Source organism: Dasypus novemcinctus, chromosome 10 (assembly GCF_030445035.2).
Source record: "Dasypus novemcinctus isolate mDasNov1 chromosome 10, mDasNov1.1.hap2, whole genome shotgun sequence".
NCBI classification, from domain to species: domain Eukaryota; kingdom Metazoa; phylum Chordata; class Mammalia; order Cingulata; family Dasypodidae; genus Dasypus; species Dasypus novemcinctus.
In genome coordinates this window covers 109,587,236-109,604,102 of record NC_080682.1, presented here as the reverse complement: position 1 = coordinate 109,604,102, position 16,867 = coordinate 109,587,236, and the positions used below count along the sequence as shown (strand labels likewise).

General features: G+C 61.1%; 1 protein-coding gene across 5 annotated transcripts; it reads right to left on the bottom strand.

Moving 5' to 3' along the window:
* Positions 1-1,339: 1,339 nt before the first annotated feature.
* Positions 1,340-15,837, bottom strand: TSKU (tsukushi, small leucine rich proteoglycan). 5 transcript variants are annotated; one of them, XM_058306014.2, is made up of 2 exons: positions 15,751-15,837; positions 1,340-5,148 (listed from the first exon to the last, which is right to left on the bottom strand). In XM_058306014.2, exon 2 carries the CDS (start codon positions 5,138-5,140, stop codon positions 4,079-4,081), a length of 1,062 nt encoding a protein of 353 aa, XP_058161997.1. In that variant the 5' UTR covers positions 5,141-5,148; positions 15,751-15,837; the 3' UTR covers positions 1,340-4,078. The 5 variants fall into 5 exon arrangements, with proteins under 5 accessions (XP_058161997.1, XP_071074378.1, XP_071074379.1 ...); XM_071218277.1 differs by lacking the exon at positions 15,751-15,837 and adding an exon at positions 14,686-14,815; XM_071218278.1 differs by lacking the exon at positions 15,751-15,837 and adding an exon at positions 14,709-14,778.
* Between the last annotated feature and the right edge of the window lie 1,030 nt (positions 15,838-16,867).

Here is a 16,867-nt window from a genome sequence, read left to right as displayed (position 1 = left end):
CTGCCAGTCCTGTGAGCTGGCATGGTAGCAGTTGGAGGATGACAGCATCTGCATCTCCATTTGCCCCTTTCCCTGACCACCCTTTGGCCATGGACATGGTGGAAGTTAGAGGATGGTGGCATAACACCCAGAGGGAAATTCCTGACTGTGGAAGAGTCTCATCAGCTCCCTGAGCTACAGAGGACTTGGGCCACACACAAAGCCACTCAGACTCTCTGCCCTCCTGACCACCCTCTCTGCACATTGGCCCCTTCCTCCTCTATAAATGGGTTGGTCCAAGCACAGCAGGGCAGGCTTCACGGAATGCAACCTGCGCAGTTACATAGAGTCCTGTGCTTAGGAGGGCCTTGCGCTTAGTTCAGTGCTCTACTGTTGCCATCTTGAAATTCTAAATAAGTTTTCAATTTTGCACTTGGGTCTCAAATTATGTAGCTAGTTCTGAAGTACAGACTCTTGCTACCTACAGTGCAACCGTGAGCTGCTCCTCTGCTGGCCTCAGGCTCCCCATCTGTGAAGTGAGGGCAGAAGGAGAAGGACTTTGACTTTGACCTTTGACATCTCACGCTCTAGAATCTAGAACCAAAGGTATGACTGGAGAGACTTAGAGGGGCATGATTTCTCCAATTTATTTCCAACAGAAACATAAATGGAATCCCCATGCTTTTCGGCTTCACAGAGCACCTCTACCTTCTCTGACTCGAGGGTCCGGCATGGTTGGCCGGCCCAGAAAGGAAAGGCATGAGGGGATCACCATGTGAAGGTACAGGCTGGTTTCCTCATCTGGACGGTGACAATAATACCTTGTAGAGTTGTTGTGAGGAGGGAAGGCTAGCATGTGCACAAGGGACAAGGGGGAGATGCCCAGTATAGCCAAATGTATTATGGAAATGCAAGGGAATGTCTGTGACCCTGCCTGGGCCACGGAGCAAACTGTGCCTCAGTTGTTTCCCCATCTCCACATTTCATCTCAAATTGGTTCAACATCTATTCCAGGTCAGGGGCATAGGAGCAAAGACCCTGTGGTCTAGAGTTCTGCAATTCCAGATGCATAAAAGTTGACAAACTCTTCATTTTTGAGTCATTTATCAAAAAAAAAAAGAGTCCAAGACTACGTGATTCTGTAATCTATTACGTAATTCTATGGTTAAATGAGGGAGGGAATGAGCGTTTATTGTTGACCTTGTATCAGATACTGTTTTTGGTTCCTTACAAATGTTATCTCATTCACTCCTCATTCAAACCTGTGGTGTTTGTATTAAGATATTTTCATCTCTGTTTTCCAGATAGGAAAATGGAGGATCAGAGAATTCAAGTTACTTGGCCAAACAAAACTCGTTAGTGATGGAGTCAGGACTTCAATTTTATTATTATTATTATTATTTTTAATAAACTCCAAATCACGCTAATACCGGTGATTCTGTAAGCTTCACACGCCCTCATTCCAGGAGGGCGGAGTAAGGCAAGAGGAGGGGGATCTGGCTGGCGGAGAAGGATCTGGAGGCGCAGACTGCGCAGGTCCCCTTAGGCCTCCAGGGGTCCTGGGGCGCCCGGCCAAGCGCGACCACGAGGTGGCAGTGAGGTGCGGCCTGGAAGCCTCCGCAAGGGCCGGCCAGGCCGAGGCTCTCCCTAAAGCATGCGGAGGCCGGGGCTGGGGGTGCCCCATTGGGCGAAACTCCCCGGGACCCCACACCTGCACCCCCTTTTAAATTCTACAACTTCTCTGTCCCAAGGACTGTGGAGGGGTGGAGAACAAAGCAGGAGCGCCCGTGGTTCTGGGGTCTCACCCTGGCCACCCCCACCCCAGGCCTCAGCCCCTCCCCACACTGACCCCGCCGCGGGCGTAGGTGGGTACTGCCCCCTCTGGAGGCCTGAGTGCCCAAAGGGGCAAGCTCCCCACCCGTGCGCTGGGCTCTACCCCTTAGCTCACCCATCTCCTCCCAAGCCAGCCCCGTCCTCAGGGGTGGCAGAGCCTCCTCCAGGAAGCCCCGCCAGCCCCCCTGCAGGGCTCCCTCGAGCTCCCAAGGAGGGGCTGAGGGTCAGGGGCCTTTCTCCCCTCCTACCACAGGAAGGCGACTCCCCCCAGGGCAGACACTGGGGAGGATTCACCTTCCCGCCCTCCGCAGGACTCAGCTAGAATAGGAATCAGGGAACGATTGGCCGCTGGAATTCTGGAAGAACCTGCTGCCAGCCAGCCAGCCCATTTGGCTGAGCAGGTGGCAGGCACGCTTCCCAGCCCTCCCAGCCCGCAGCGAGCCCGCGCAAGGCTGAGATGCCCTCGGCCGGGGTGGAGGATGACCAGGGTACTCAACTGCTGGAGCATGGAGGAGGGAACCGAGGCAGCGGGGACCGGTCTGCTAGCATGGGGAGGAGTTTGGGGCAGATGGGAGCACACGCTTCCAGAGCAGCAGCTGGAGTAAGGGCGTGAGGGCCAGGCAAGTTTATGGCCACGGCTGGAGCAGGGGTGGTGGAGTTGGGGCGGCAGGGGGTGTGGGGATGAAGGAGGAGGACAGGCTGCAGTGGAAGTCCAGGCCACCCCCGAGTAACTCCGTCCCTCGTGTCGCCTCACTCTCCAAATCCTGGTGGTTATTGGATTCTCAAGAACAAGCAGGGCCTGACCTTTTGTCCTCGTGGCCCCAGGGCCAGCCCGGGGATTGTCGGTGAGCGCAAGCTGGAATGAGTGTTTATTAAACCTGGGGACACTGGGGCTGCCGAGGGAAGCCAGAGCCCTCACCACCACTGCCTGCGGGCACCTCCGGGGGACCGCCCCCCCCCACCACGCGCCCACTGCTGGCTGGCTTCTGCCCAGCCGCCCCCGCAGCGTATCCCAGGACACAATACACCATGCTGAGCAAATGCAACTGTCCCTTTCTTTTCCAAATGACATGTTTCCGTCCCCTGCCAGCGGGGGAGGGGGTGGTGGAAAATGGCAGTCCATTAAAAAGGCAACAATTTCGGTCAAGCGAAGACAGAGAGCCCAGGGCTAGGAAGCCAAGATGCTTGTTCAAACGCGGGTGGGCGACCTCGCTGCGTTCTTAAGCATGGCGAGGGCAGTCCGGCTCAGGGCCTGCCGGGGCTGAAGCCGAGAGGCCCCTCGGAGCTCCCGTGGCAGGGGCTTGGGGACTGTGCCGGGGCTGTACCTTGGGGGTTGGGGGGCCCATTTCCAGTCCCCGTGAGGGAACCCCACTCCAGAGTGTGCAACAGGCAGGGCTAGGACTGGCACATCCCAAGCTCCCAGAGGCCTGAGAGGTGACCCCACTCGGCCATGGCACACAGCTGGCCCCTGGGCTGAGCCCATCTCCACGGCCCCTCCCGCCCTGCTGCCACCACCCCTGTGGTAACAGGAAATGGCAGAAACAGCAGGATGGGGGTCTCGGGGTCTTGGAAGTGCAGGGAGGCCCAGGAAGGGGAGAGGGAGGGAGGATTTAGAGAATGCAGCAGAGAGGCTGGCTGGGAGGTAGGAGACTGGGCTCCGGTCACAGCTCTGCCCCTGGAGGGCCTCAGGTGATCATTTTCCTTCCCTAGGCCTCAGTTTCCCCAACTGTCACATGGCAGAAGCAGACTTGATTTTCTCTCTTCTTCTACACTAAGGCTCTACCCAGGGTTCTAGGGGAAGAAAAAATGATGAAGTGGGCCCGTATGCCTGAGCCCCGTGACAAGTAACCCATGCCCTGAGAGACTGGACTGTGGGCCCTGGGGTGCCCAGCCCTGTGAGACTGCCCAGCGGCAGGGGGGCCCATCCACCCTCCTCCTGGGACGGGTCCGACTGGCCCAGGCACACGGGAAGGCACTTTGGGGACAGGTGGAGAAGGGCAGCAGGGAGGGACCAGCATCTGGTTTGGCATCGAAGTCCCTCTGCTCATGGCTTGGGGAGTTCATCAGAGACAAAGGGGTCAGACTTTGCTCCTGGGCACTGGCCCCAGGTCCAAAGCCTCTTCCTAGGTCCCGGCTCCTGCGGTGATGCCACGACACTGGCCCGCTAGAGTCCCCGCCGGCATTGGCACATTCTACTAGGAATCGCCCGGGACTGGAGCAAGCCCAGGGCAGCAGTCTGTCACGTGGCCTGGGGCCACACCGTTCGTCACAAGGTGCCTGGCACCCTGGCAGCGGGTTCCCGGGTGTCCACGCAGTGCAGGGCAACCTTGGGGCCCGAGCCGGGCTGCCGGGGGTAGGCGCCCTCCCGCACCAGGCGGCGGCACCGCAGCCCCTGGCCCACGCTGACGCTCTGCAGCGTGGGGAGGCGGTGCAGCAGGGTCTCGGGCAGTGGCACCAGGCCCGTGCCCGACAGGTCCAGCTCCTGCAGCGAGTCCAGGCCCGAGAACGCCTCGGCCCCCGCCCACTGCAGCTTGGGGTTGCCCGACAGGTCCAGGACCTGCAGGCCCGGCAGCTCACGGAACCCATGGGGCGCCAGGTGGGGGAGGCCCTGCAGGCTGCCCAGCGAGAGGTGCGTCAGGCCGGCCAGCCCCGCGAAGGCGCCCGGGCCGATGGCCGCCAGCGGGTTCCCGTCCAGGCCGAGGTAGCGGAGGGGCAAGTCTCGGAGGTCGGGCACGACGCGGAGCCGGTTCCAGGCCAGGTTCAGGCTCTGGATGGGGGGCGTGGGCAGGCTGGACCGTGCGGGGTGGGGCGTGAGGCGGTGGACCAGGTTGTGGGACAGGTCCACGTGCAGCGCCCCGCCCCGGCCGCGGGTGGCGAAGGCGGACACCGAGACCTCGCGGAGCCGGTTGTGGCTGAGGTTCACGTCGCCCAGGGGTGAGCTGGCAAAGCTCCCGGGGGGCAGGGCTGCCAGGCCGTTGTGGCTGAGGTCCAGCGACTCCAGGTAGCGGAGGCGGGAGAAGGCGCTGGGCGAGATGCCGGTGAGCAGGTTGTGGCTCAGATCCAGGCCGGCCAGCGTGGTGTAGCCCGGCCCCGCCAGCGCCGACTCGTTCACCGTCTCCAGCCGGTTGGAGGACAGGTCCAGGTGGGCCGTGTCCAGGGGGATGGGCACGGGCAGGATGTGGGGGCCCAGGCCGCTGCAGTCGACGCGCGTCAGGCTGAAGCTGTCGAAGAGCCCGAAGGTCTCCACCTCGCACTGGCACCCGGGGAAGCAGGGCCGGGTGGTCTGGGCGCCGCTCACGGCCAGCAGCAGCAGCAGGCACCACGGCATGGTGGGGGCTAGGAGGAGAGAGGCACGGTGGGGGTTGGCGGCCGCCCCCCCTTACCAGACGGCTCTAACGCCACCCTGAGACGCGAGCCGACGGCCCCAGGCACCGGCTCCGCCAGCCCCCTTCCTTCTGTCCTCCCTGGCCTCAGTCTCCCCATCTGTAATGGTCAGGGGGGTGAAGCCAGGATGGTGGATTTTAAACTGGGAGGGACAGAAGCCTTTCTTAAGATTAGCAGAGGAGAGCGGCAGAAGTGAGGGTGGGGGGCCGGGCCACAGGGCCCTAGGGAACCCGGTTTGAACCCCCCTGGACTAGATGGTTTTGGGGGTTGGCCCCTGCAGCTCTGACGCTTTAGGGTCCTTGGCTGGTTTAGGTCCAGGCCTCCGCCCAGGGAGGGGCTCACAGCTGAGGCAGGAAGGGAACTCAGCCAGAAACCTGGGGGGCGGGGCAGGGAGCGCGTAGGTGCACCGTGCTAGCTGCCTCGGGGCCTGGGCTCATTTAGCCCTCACAGCCATCCCGCAAGGCAGAAATCTACCTTCATGTCACAAGGGGGAACCGAGTCCCAGAGAGGTTAAGACACAGGCAGGGCCACACAGCGATGCGGGGGCGGGACTAGCTACCCGCCTCGCCCGTGGTACAGAAGAGGCGGCGTGGCCCAGTGTTGCAGTTGGACAGTGGCTGAGCCAGGCCCGGGACCCGGAGTCCAGCCTCCAGACAAGGATTCTCTCCCCGCAAGGGGGTCTGCAAGGACGGCCCCCCACCAGACCCCCAGTCATGGGTGACGATGGCTGGCTTCTCAGCCCCCTCACCTGGCCTTCCTCCAAAGGTAGGACCCTCCCTTCCAGGTGGCCTGGGGCCCCCCATCCCCAAAGCCCCTTTCCCTCTGGCCCCTGGGATTCAGCTGCCACAGAGGAAGAGGGTCTTACCCCAAACTCGTAAAAGGCAAACTCATAAAAGGACCAGAAGCCGGACCGGCTCAGCTCCAGTTCCTCCATTCCTATCTGCTGCCTCTAGCAGGCCTGGCAGGGCCACTCTCCTTCCCCAGGCCTCAGTTTCCCTCCCTGTACCGCTATATCCGGTAGCTGCCACCACGCCGGGCACGACGTGCGTGCCGTCCCATGCGATCCTCACGCCCACATCCGTGTGACCCAAAGCCCGTGGCCACACTCACTGCACAGTGCCTGAGTCCCCTCGGCCAGCTCGGTGGTGCCACCGTGATGCTGAGAGGGTGGGCACCCGCCTCCCCCCACCCCAGCCGCCACTCCGCCTGGGAGACAGAAGGCACCAACCTCACGCCAGCAGGCCAGCCTCGTCTGAGATGACCCTGCCCCGGCCCCTGCTCCCCTGCGGTCCTCCCCCCACCGGCCGTCGGGAGGGGGCCGGGCAGGGGAAGCAGCAGGATAGTGTTACCAGCCCTACCTGAAACCTGAAAGCCTGAGCCACTCGATCCCCACTCTGGCTCTGCCCAAGGGCAGGGAGAAGCGGGGTTCCTCCCCCACTGAGGCCCTCCTCTCCCGCCCCCTGCTTTGGCGGAGGCCAATTTGAGGATTAAACCCAGCCCAGGTGCATCCTGGGCTCGGTCCCAGCTGAGGCAGGACAGAGTGTTCCAATGTCTGGAACCAAAAGGAAAATATTAGGTTGCTTCAGGCCCCCTTTGTTCCCACGGGTGAGCTCCTCAGCGTGGGGTTCATTACCAAGAGCCCCGCCTTCCCTGCCAAGCCCATCTGCTCACACCCCCCTTCCCAGGGTTTAAACAAACGCCCACAGAGGGCACAGAGATTACCCTCGGGCTCCCAAAGGTGATTATACAGTATGTCCTTTAAACACCAAGTGAGCCCATGAGCTGCTGCTTATGTAACCCGCAGCCCAAACGCGGCCCAGATGCTTCCTCTCTGCAGGGAGGGCCTCCCGCCGCCCCTCGGGGCCTCCGCCTCCCCCCCTGTGCCTGGGGGCAGTCGCCTCTGCCCTTCTCCCCTAAATGGACTCCGGCCCCACTACGTTCCCCAGAAGTGCCCTCGGAGATGCTTCTGCTGGCACCAAAACTTCAAGTTCAAGGCCCCCTTATGAAAGAGGTGTAGGAGTCGAGGGAAAGAGGGAAGACTGCTCCTTCCAGAGGCACGGCCCTTTAGTTTCCCAAGGGCCTTTGCTCCTTTGATCTCCCAGGGTGGCCCTCCCTGACTTTACCAATGGGACCGTGGCCCAGAGACTCTGCAGTGACTTGTCCACGGATCGCCGGTGGGGCAGGGGCAGGCCCAGTGCCCAGGGCTCCCCCACCCCACTCACGACGCCGTGTAACTCTGTTAGGGATCTTAGAGAGTCAATGACGATAATGCTCAGGAGAGTCTGCAATCTCACCGAGAAGGCTGATGCCATAATACTAGGTGGTATGAGGATAAATTGCATGTCCAAGGAAATTATAACGACGTATTTTTAAAAATCCTAATTTGGGAAGTCCAGAAGGAAGTATATGGACGTAACAGCAGGTTTTGTGTAGATGGTAGGACATTAGTGACTTAAGCATGTCAATCTACTTTATTTCTATTTTCTCCTTTATACTAAAGAAAGCATGACACACTGAGTAAGACTCGTAGGCTTGCCTCCCTGGCCCTCTCTGCTTTCTCTGGTCTTGGCTAGCCATAATGCCTGAGCCTCAGTCTCCTTATGAGTAAAGTAAAGATATTAATATCCATCTCAGGGAAGCGGATGTGGCTCAGGAGACTGGGCTCCCGCCTACCCCATGGGAGGTCCCTGGTTCGGTTCCTGGTGCCTCCTAAAGAAGACAGCAAGCCTGAGCGACAGGCAGGTGCAGCAAGCCTACATAACAAGAGACACAAGAAGGAAAAATAATGAGAGAGACAACAAAGCAAAGAACAGAGATTCCCAGTGCCTCCTAAAGAAGACAGTGAGCTGACGCAACGCACAGGCGTGGCGAGCGGACACAGCAAGACGACGCAAAAAGAGATGTGGGCAGGAAAAACATAACGAGACATGACAAAAGCAGGGAGTGGAGGTGGCTCCAGCGATTGGGCACCTCCCTCTCGCATCAGAGGTCCCGGGTGCCTCCTAAAAGGAACAGGGAAATAAACAGACACAACAAGTGAAAAACAAGGGGGTGGGGAGAAATAAATAAATCTTTAAAAAGAAATCCCTCTCGCAGGACCGAGGTGAAGAAGAAACGAGAGGATGGAAGTGAGGCCTCTGTGGGGAGCACCTGACCCGGGGGAGGGCTGGCGGTAAGTACCAGCCACCTGCCCGGCCTTTGTCCAGAGGGGAGGGGGGTGGGTGGGCTGACCGCTGACCTCCTCTCTGTTCCTCTGCCCTTCAGCAAACACGCATCCAGCAGGCCAAGGCTCTTATCAGTGTGCTCCTGGATTAGGGCTCTTTCTAGGAAGGCTGGGGGGCTCTGGGCCTGAGGCAGGAAGAGGAGGGCGGTCCTCTTGAGGATGACCTCAGCTCTGTGTGTGGGGGGGCGGGCCGGGGAGAGGCTGCGGGCCTCGACGCTCACTGGCAGCGTGGACTGCGCAAGCTACTACCTCTCCTCTCCAGGCCAGCTTCCTTCACCTGTAAACCTGGGGTGGTAACGCCCGGCCTGCTGTCCTCCGAGCAGGTGGCTGCGAGGATGGCTGCGGAGATTTAATCTGAGAAACCAGACATCCCATAGGGCTCAAGGGGTGGAAGACCCGTCCGCTCTCTGCCCCCGGGGCCACTGCAGGCTCCATTTTTCCAGCAGGCGCTGCTGCCTGTGGAATCTGGACAGGGCCTCAGGATTCTTCCCGCGGGAGGCCGCCACCTCTACCATGGATCAGAGTTGGCCCTTGAAAGGAAAACTGTTCTGGAGTCAGTGGTGCCTCCAATGGAAGCTCCAATCCTGGGGTCACAGTGCTAGGGAGGAGTCACCTGCTAGACCGAGCACTTCGCCAGGGGACCGCCTCTCTTTCAGGTTTCCTCATCTAAAACAAGGGGACAATAATCCCTTCCCCAGGGAGGTCAGAGCTCACAGGTGGGAACCACCCAGTGCCGTGCCAGGCTCCTGGCAGGTGCTCGGGCCACGGGGTGGGGGGTGGGGTGAAAGGGCAACTGGTATGGCAGCCAGGCCAGCTCAGGGGGCAGTAAGGACTCCTGCGTCTTAGCTCCACTTTGCCAAGGACCGTCTGAATCCTTGGACAAACACCCTCCCCTCTCTGAGCCTGTTTCTCCAGCCTCAACACGAGGGATTTAGCCTAGATAATCCAGCTCCAGCATGTCAGGATTTCACTGACCCTCAACAAGTACAGGCCCTGTGCCAGGTGTGGGGGCACAGATGAGGCCCCCACCCTCACGGGGCTTGCAGGCCAGCAATGGGGACCGAAGACAGAGCCGTAACAACCAGCACCAGCCTTGGAGCCCAGAGAGCAGGACTTGGTCCCAGCTCTGCCACTAGCTCACGGCCTTCGAGGTGTCCTTTCTTTGTCTTGAGCCTGAGTTTTCTCATTTGTGAAATGGCACTACCACAGCCTCCCTTCAGGGGAACACAGCCAGGGCCTGCCACGGAAGACAGGAACAGGCAGACAGGAAGCCAGGGAGAAAAGGGAATTTGGGACCTAAGGTCATTGCTTCTTTTCCAAAACTTAACTTGTAGATCAAGGACACCCTCTGATGAAATAAGTTACAGAACCCCAGGGCAGGAGGACAGGGACTTAGAAATGGCATCCGCTCCAGATTTGAGGGCCCTTATCGTCAGGTCCTCCAGGACAGGGCCTTATTCACTGCCCCAGGCCCTAAGGAAGGGTTTGCTGATGGCCTTGGAGGACAAAGGAGTACGTGGTGTGGCTAATGCCGGCCCTTGCCGTGCCCCTGGACTGTGCTGAGGCCTCCCTAGAACAGCTCTGGCCACGCCCGTCACCTTTTCAAAAATCCTGAGGATCTATGTTGCCTACAGAAACCAAGCTTCCCCGGCACAGAGGCCTCCCCCTGCAAGCTGCCCACTCCCTCCCCGGAAGGAGCCCCTCGTCTGTGTTCGAAGCCTCCTTGGTAGCCAGAGGGAAAATGGCCTTCACATGTAGCCTCTGAAACAGCTCTCGGCCTCGGCTCCTACTTCCCTCAAAAGCCAGAGAATTCCAGGACTTGGGCCCTGGGAGGTACCTGTGAGACTGCAGGTCACTGAGGCCCCGAGGGGGCAGCAACGGCACAGCAGCAGCAGCAGCGCAGATCCCAGAACCTGGGTCCCGGTCCCTGCCAGCTCCGCACGTCCCCACGCCAGGCCAGCGGAACAAAGCCCGCTCTGTCCCCTGGGCTCCGGGCCACCCCTCCCGCCGTCTCCATTCCCCCGTCGCTCACCCGCAGGCTGTGCATACACACCTTTTGGACGTGCGTTGAGTACAAGCTCTGCCATTATGTACCTGCCCGTTTCCTGACTTGAGGCGTCAGCAACTCGGGGCGGTGACCCTGCCTTGTCAGTGCATCCCTTACCCCCAGCTGGGGTCAGCGCCGGGCCTGGCAGGCGCGTGCCAACACCGCCGGCTGAAAGAGCCAGTTAAGAGCCAAGCTGGACTCGGTCCCAGGTGTAAAACCTGCTCTGTCACCTACCAACCTGGGGCGAGTCTCAAGCTTGCGGAGTCTGCTTCCCAACCGGGATGACAGCATGGGGCTGTCGAAAGGATGAAATGGCAGAACGTAGCATTCCAGCTCAGCACCTGCCACATGCTAAAAGCAGACCACGATGGGGATGATTTATTCAGCTTCCTGAAGGCCACCACGTCCTGTTCTGCCTTAGGGTCACCCCCACCCAAGCACCCAAGACAGGGCAGCCGCACAGCAGGTCCGTGCGGCTTGCACCAGCATTCCCAGTCTCTCCTGGTGCCTGCTGGGAAGGCCCCAGCCCCTTCTCTGAGGAGCACTCTCTGGGGTTAGGGGCTCCAGCTTGGGCCTTCCTGCCCACCCCCCTGCCCCCAACTTCAACAGGGAGCCCCTGGCACAGGAGCTAGGTGGGCAGAGGGCCAAGTCTCGGCCTGGACCGGAGCCCCAGCACCCACCTGAGATGGGCCTTTGCCCCCACAGCTGTTCTTCAACGCTGAGCTGCCTTCCCCCCGCTCCCCTTAGCCGTGAGCTCACTCCAGCCGGCGCTAACGAAATCCCTAGGTGGAAAGTTCATAAACGTCCTGCCCTTCAACCACTTAGTCAGCTCTGAAAATGCAAGGCAGAAAGAATTTCAGGGCCAAACTCCCGGGCCTCGAGGGCTGGCTCTCCCGGCAGTGCCGCTACCGCCGCCCATCTGTGCAAACACGTCAGCTCGCCGCGCGCTTCACCGCCAGCATCTCGGGTCCGCCTCACAAGTCCTCGGCCACGGGGTCACCCTATTTTGCAGACAAGGGCGGTCATTATTCAGAGGGGCAGCGGAGGAGGAACTGGGACTTGAACCCCGATGTCTGGTCTCTAGAGCTGTTGCTCCTTACTCCGCTCTGCCTCGACTTACGGGTGGCACGGGCAGACGCTGTCTCTGATATGCCTGTGCTGGACTAGAATTACGTGCTGGGCCACCTGGGCATGGATGGGGCAGGGTTCGTGTCTGTGGCCTTGGAGCCAAGCCCTGGGCCTGGCACCGAGAGGGTATTCCATGAAGATGCTCCAGGTATTTCGAAAACCACCTCGCCAGAGCACACTGCTCAGTCTTACCTGTTCAGCCACCCCACCATCCCTAGTTTATAAAGAGGTCCACAAAAGGGACAGTGGTCTATCTAGGGTCACAGAGCCAGGGAGGACAGAGACTGCAATCAGGACTCATGCACTGCGACCCCCAGTGCCTGGCCCCCTCCCTGACATGGCCCTCCGTGCAGGCGGGGCCTCGAAGCCCAAAAATGTCCCCCAAGAGAGCCGCTTGCAGGGAAACACTCCCTAATCCATTTTCTCCCTCCAGTGTCTTCTTCCAGAAGATTTTAAAGTGACCTTGGGTCTGAGGCAGCATGCACAGACACAAGGGAGGTGCTGCAGAGCAGAGGAAATGGCTTTTGGGGCCAAGCGACAGGACACCGACCCCAGCGCCTCCCGCGACCTGCTAAGCGGCTTGGGTGTGCCCTCACCCCTCTGTAACATGGTGATGATTCTGTAATTGCTCCCAACAGGCCACTAGGATGGTTCTTGCCCCAGAAGGAGCTATTTTAAGGGCCAGGAAGGAAAAAAAGAGTTATGACACCAGCAGATCATAAGGCAAGGCTGGGGCAGCAGGCGATGAAGAATGCAAAATTCATTCCGAGGCCTCAGATTCTTTCTCAGTGCCCCATGCAGGGACGTGCTGGGGCTCCAAGGTGCTGACCAGGCTCGACCAGGGCACTGGGAGGCGCTTGGCAAGGGGCAGCCGGAAAGGTCTGCAGAGGCCAAAGGAGGCCGAAGCACTTGTGTTGCTCAGGCCAGAATGAGGGCACGGTGCCAAGTCCACCAGCTACCTCTAGGCGGGTGGGTCACTCTCACTCTCACCACTGACCTGCAGTTACCTCGGAGTGTGCTTTCCAACTGAAGAGCCAGAACCCACCACTGCTCCCTCGTTTAAAAATAAAACCACCCGGTAAAGACAGCTTTCCAGTCCAGGGCCCCATCCCTCTCCGGAGAGCCCCAGGTGTTTGCACAGGCGGCTGCCTCTGATGAAGACGACAAAAATACCCTCTTTCCTTCGTCTACCCTGCAAACTATCACTCATCGGATTCAAATGGCACCTCGTCTGCGAGGCCTTCCCCATCAAACCTGCCCCTCATCCAGTAAAGGGTCACCTGGGCTGCCCATCATGGCACTGGCCCACTTTGAGGTCTGTGGCAGCCCTACCAATCTGTGCCCAGCTCCTCTCCTGCCCAGGGCCTGGCCATGGGGAGACGAGAGTAAACCAGATGGACAAAATGTTGAGGACTGAAAGCTTCCGCCTGCTTGGGCAGGAGGAGAGCAGCAGGTCCGGGCCTTGCAGGTACGCGGGGCTTCCCCAGGTGCTGAATCGGGCTCAGGACCAAGCAGATGCCACCTCTGCCTTCACTGTCAGCGTAACCTAAGAGCCTGCACAACGTAATACATATTACAAAGCACTTTTCATTTTATTAGCATGTGTAACTCATTACCCTCTTTAACGTTCACAACAGATCAGTGAGGAGAAGTTACTCTCCCCATTTGAAGGATGAGGAGACTGAAGGTCAGAGAGGTTAAGGCCCCGGAGCTGGGCACAATGGAGTTGGAGCAGAACACAGGTGCATGGGACTTCCAGTTGGTCTCCCAGCCCCCAGCACCACCCCAAACCAGAGGAAGTCTTCTGAGAGTTACCAGTCCCACCCTGTCATGACTATTTAACCCCCCCCCCAGTGGTTCCCCAATGCCTGCAGGTTCAAGTCCCAGGTCCGAGGCCTGGCGTTCAAGGCCCTTTGAGCCAGCCCCACCTTGGTTCCTGCCTTCCCCTCCCAGCCTGGAGTTCAACTCCTACCGTCCACCCCTAAGACCCTGCCATCTGAAGTCCACACTGCTGACCATCTCTGCGCAGTTTCCAGAACACACGGAGCCCAGCACCTGCTGTTCCCTCTGCGGGAGACCCTTCCTGCCTCCCCTGCGTATTCACTGACTTCAAAACCCTGAGCAGGAGTGAGAACGCTGACCTCCTCCGTCTGGCCCCCTCCCCTGCGTTATCCCTCGGCGCCTCTCTTCCAGGGTGGGTCCAGCCCTCTTGGCTCAAGCATCCTCCGTGCCCAACCCAGGCGTGTCTGACAACGGATGAATGGGCTTTTTCAGGGCACCCCTGCTTCGAAACCCAGAAGTTATGATTAAGAAGAAAGTCATATCTCCACCCACCCGCAAGCTTCCATTTAAACATAGCTTTCCACCCCACGGGGCAGCTGCGGGTGGGGAGAAGGGTGGGTGGAACGTGTGTCAAGTGGACCCTTCCCAGGCTGCTGCCCTCAGACCTTCCCGCCCCTCTTCCTTCCCTAGGGACCAGGACCCCAGACCCACCTCACTTCATTCCTTTCTTGACCTTGAAGTTGACGCCCTGCACCCCCTCCTCCCGCCCCCTCCCCGCCTACTTCAGAAGGGCAAATGAGTGCCTGGGAACGGGCCAAGTCAAATGGGGGGGGGGGGTTTTCAACATCCAAGTGTTTGCAGGGGCTGGAAGGGACAAGAAGGCTGTTATCAACCCCCACTCCAGATGGGGAGACTGAGGCCCAGAAAGGGCCCAGGTCACCCTTCCCAGGTGAGGGTTCCCCGCACCTGCAGGTTAACACTAGGGTGGAGCTGAGGCTTATGTTTTGGACCCAGGATTAAAAGGCCAGCAGGCCCGTATGGCTAGCAGCCCTTCCCCTCGGTCAGTGCCGGGATCTGCAAGCCTGGACTTATCCAAAGGGCAGAGCAGGCAGGGTGGAAGGACGACAGAAGTTCCTGAATGTCACCTCCTCCCTCCCGGCCAAGAGTGGGCAGGCGGGCTCTCCTTATCCCGACCCCAAGCTCCAGGCCACCAGCTCCCTCTGGTCTACTCGGAGGTGACGGCGACTCAGAGAGGCTGAGCAACTGGCCCAGGGCCGTACAGCGGGCAAGTGGCCCTCCCATTCACAACCAGCGTCTGTGCAGGACTCCTACTCCCCGCAGCTCCTGTCCGGGTCCTGGGGGCCGGCAGCCAGCCACCACGGGCAGGCTGGGATCCCGACGCTCACTGCTGCACCGGGAAGTCTGCTGTCGCCTTCTCACGTTCGGCACCAAAGCCTGGTTTCCCCCACTCCGGGGACGGACTGCAAGAGGAGAGCGGATCTCAAAGCGCAGCCGGGCTGGGGCCGGCCTTTCGGCCACGCAGACATGTCTCTCGGTCACAAACACAGGCACTGTCTCCTCTCTCCAGCTCCTGGCAGAAGCCCGCGACAGGCCGTTTCCCTCCCTCCTCCCAGCCGGGTCCCGCAGGGGTGTCCCGCACGCTCCGCCCAGCCCAAGCCCCCCGCCAGTCCCCGGGCGCTGCCGAAGCCCCCACCCACCAGCCCTACCCCCGTCCCCTCGCGGTCCTAAGGACCGCAGGCGGTGGGAGAGGGGAGGGCCGCCGGCGCCCCCCGCCCGGGCTGCCGAGGGGAGGAGGACCCGCGCCGTTGCCCGAGGAACCGGGAGAAAAGTTTGAAGCCAAGTCGGGGGCCCGGGTGGACCGCAGGGGAGCGAGGAGCCGGGGCGGCGTCTGGTCCTCGGCGCGCACACGCTCCACGGACACCCACCCCAGACACGTCGACAGACCCAGGCCACGTACGTGGACGCACCACGAGGCACCCACGAAACGTGGGCACCGGCGCGAGGCAGCGACGCGAAGCCGCGTCAGGGGACCCACAAAGCACAAGGAAAGGCAGGTCCGGCGGGACCCCGAGGTGCACGTCCCAGGACCCAGATCCAGGGAGACCCACCAGCGCCCGAGGCACGTGCGCGCAGACACACAAAGACCCCGGAGGCCCGACCCACGCCCGCGGCGCCGGGCAGAGAGCCTTTGTCTCCAGAACGCCCTCCCCCCGGGGCCCGGGGCCCCCAGCCCCGCCGAGCCCGGGACGTCCGGCCGCCGCCCTCGGTCCAGAAAAAGTTGCGGGGCCCGGGGGGGGGGGGGGGGGACCCTCCGCCGCCCGGCCCTGCGCCCCGCCCGGGCACGCGCACCCACCTGGAAGGCGCCGCCGCAGCCGCCTCGGCACGCTCACCCCCGGCGGCCCGGCCGGGGCGCTCCGGCCGGCGCTTTTCTGGGTGCGGAGCGGCCCGCCCCCCGGCCCCGCCCGCCGCCGCGCGCCCCCCGGCCCCGCCCGCCGCCGCGCGCCCCCCGGCCCCGCCCGCCGCCGCGCGCCCCCCGGCCCCGCCCGCCGCCGCGCGCCCCCCGGCCCGGCCCGCCCGCGCCCAGTGGCGGCTGCGGCCGGCGGCCCAGGGAGCGTCGCCAAAGTGCCGGCCTTTCCCCGGCGCTCCGCGCCCCGCCCCGCCGCCCGCGGAGCCCGCGCGGAGCCGGGTTCCACCCTAGGGAGCGTCTCAAAAGTGCGCAGCGCCCGCCTGCTCCACGCCGCTCCCAGCTTCCTGAATCCGGGATCCCGAACCCCTCCCCCGGGGCGCCCGGGCCCTCTCAGCAGATGGCAGCAAGGCGGGGAACATCTGGAGTTGCTGGTGTGCGTGCGTGAGAGAGGGAGAGAGAGAGAGAGAGAAACAAACACTTGTCGGTAGGGAAGAGATTGGGGGGCTGGGGGGTTCCTTCTCAAGTTCATACCCCCCCCCTTTTTTTTTAATTGAGCAAAAGTGGTCGAGAGACAAAAGTGAGAGAGACCAAGAATCAGAAGCAGAGGAAGACTGGCGGAGAGACGAACTCGGAGAGGGCCGGGGTTAGGCAGCGCAGCTGGCGGGAGAGGGGAGAGGCCAACAGGCTTGGTTTTGTTGTTCTGGGGGAGCCATCGAGTTCTAGTTGGATTTTTAGGAAGAGAAAGGGTATGTGCCTACGCAGCAGCTCCTCCCACAGCAGCCCAGCCTCTCTCACCCATCTTTATGGTAAAAAGGATAAGAAAACATCCAGAGAACTTAAAAAAATGGATGGGGGAGAGAAATTGCCTAGTGATGCGTGCAGGGGTGGTGAGTGTGTGTGTGTGTCCCAGTCTGCACACTCAGATGCCGTTCACCGCCCTTGGGGCAAGCAGTGACCAGGCACCTGGGGGGCTTCTGGGCAGGCAGAGGGAGGCTTTTGGTCCTGAACCCTGGACCTCCCGGGAGCTTCTCCCTAGGTGCAGAGATTGGGCAAAGCTCCCCTG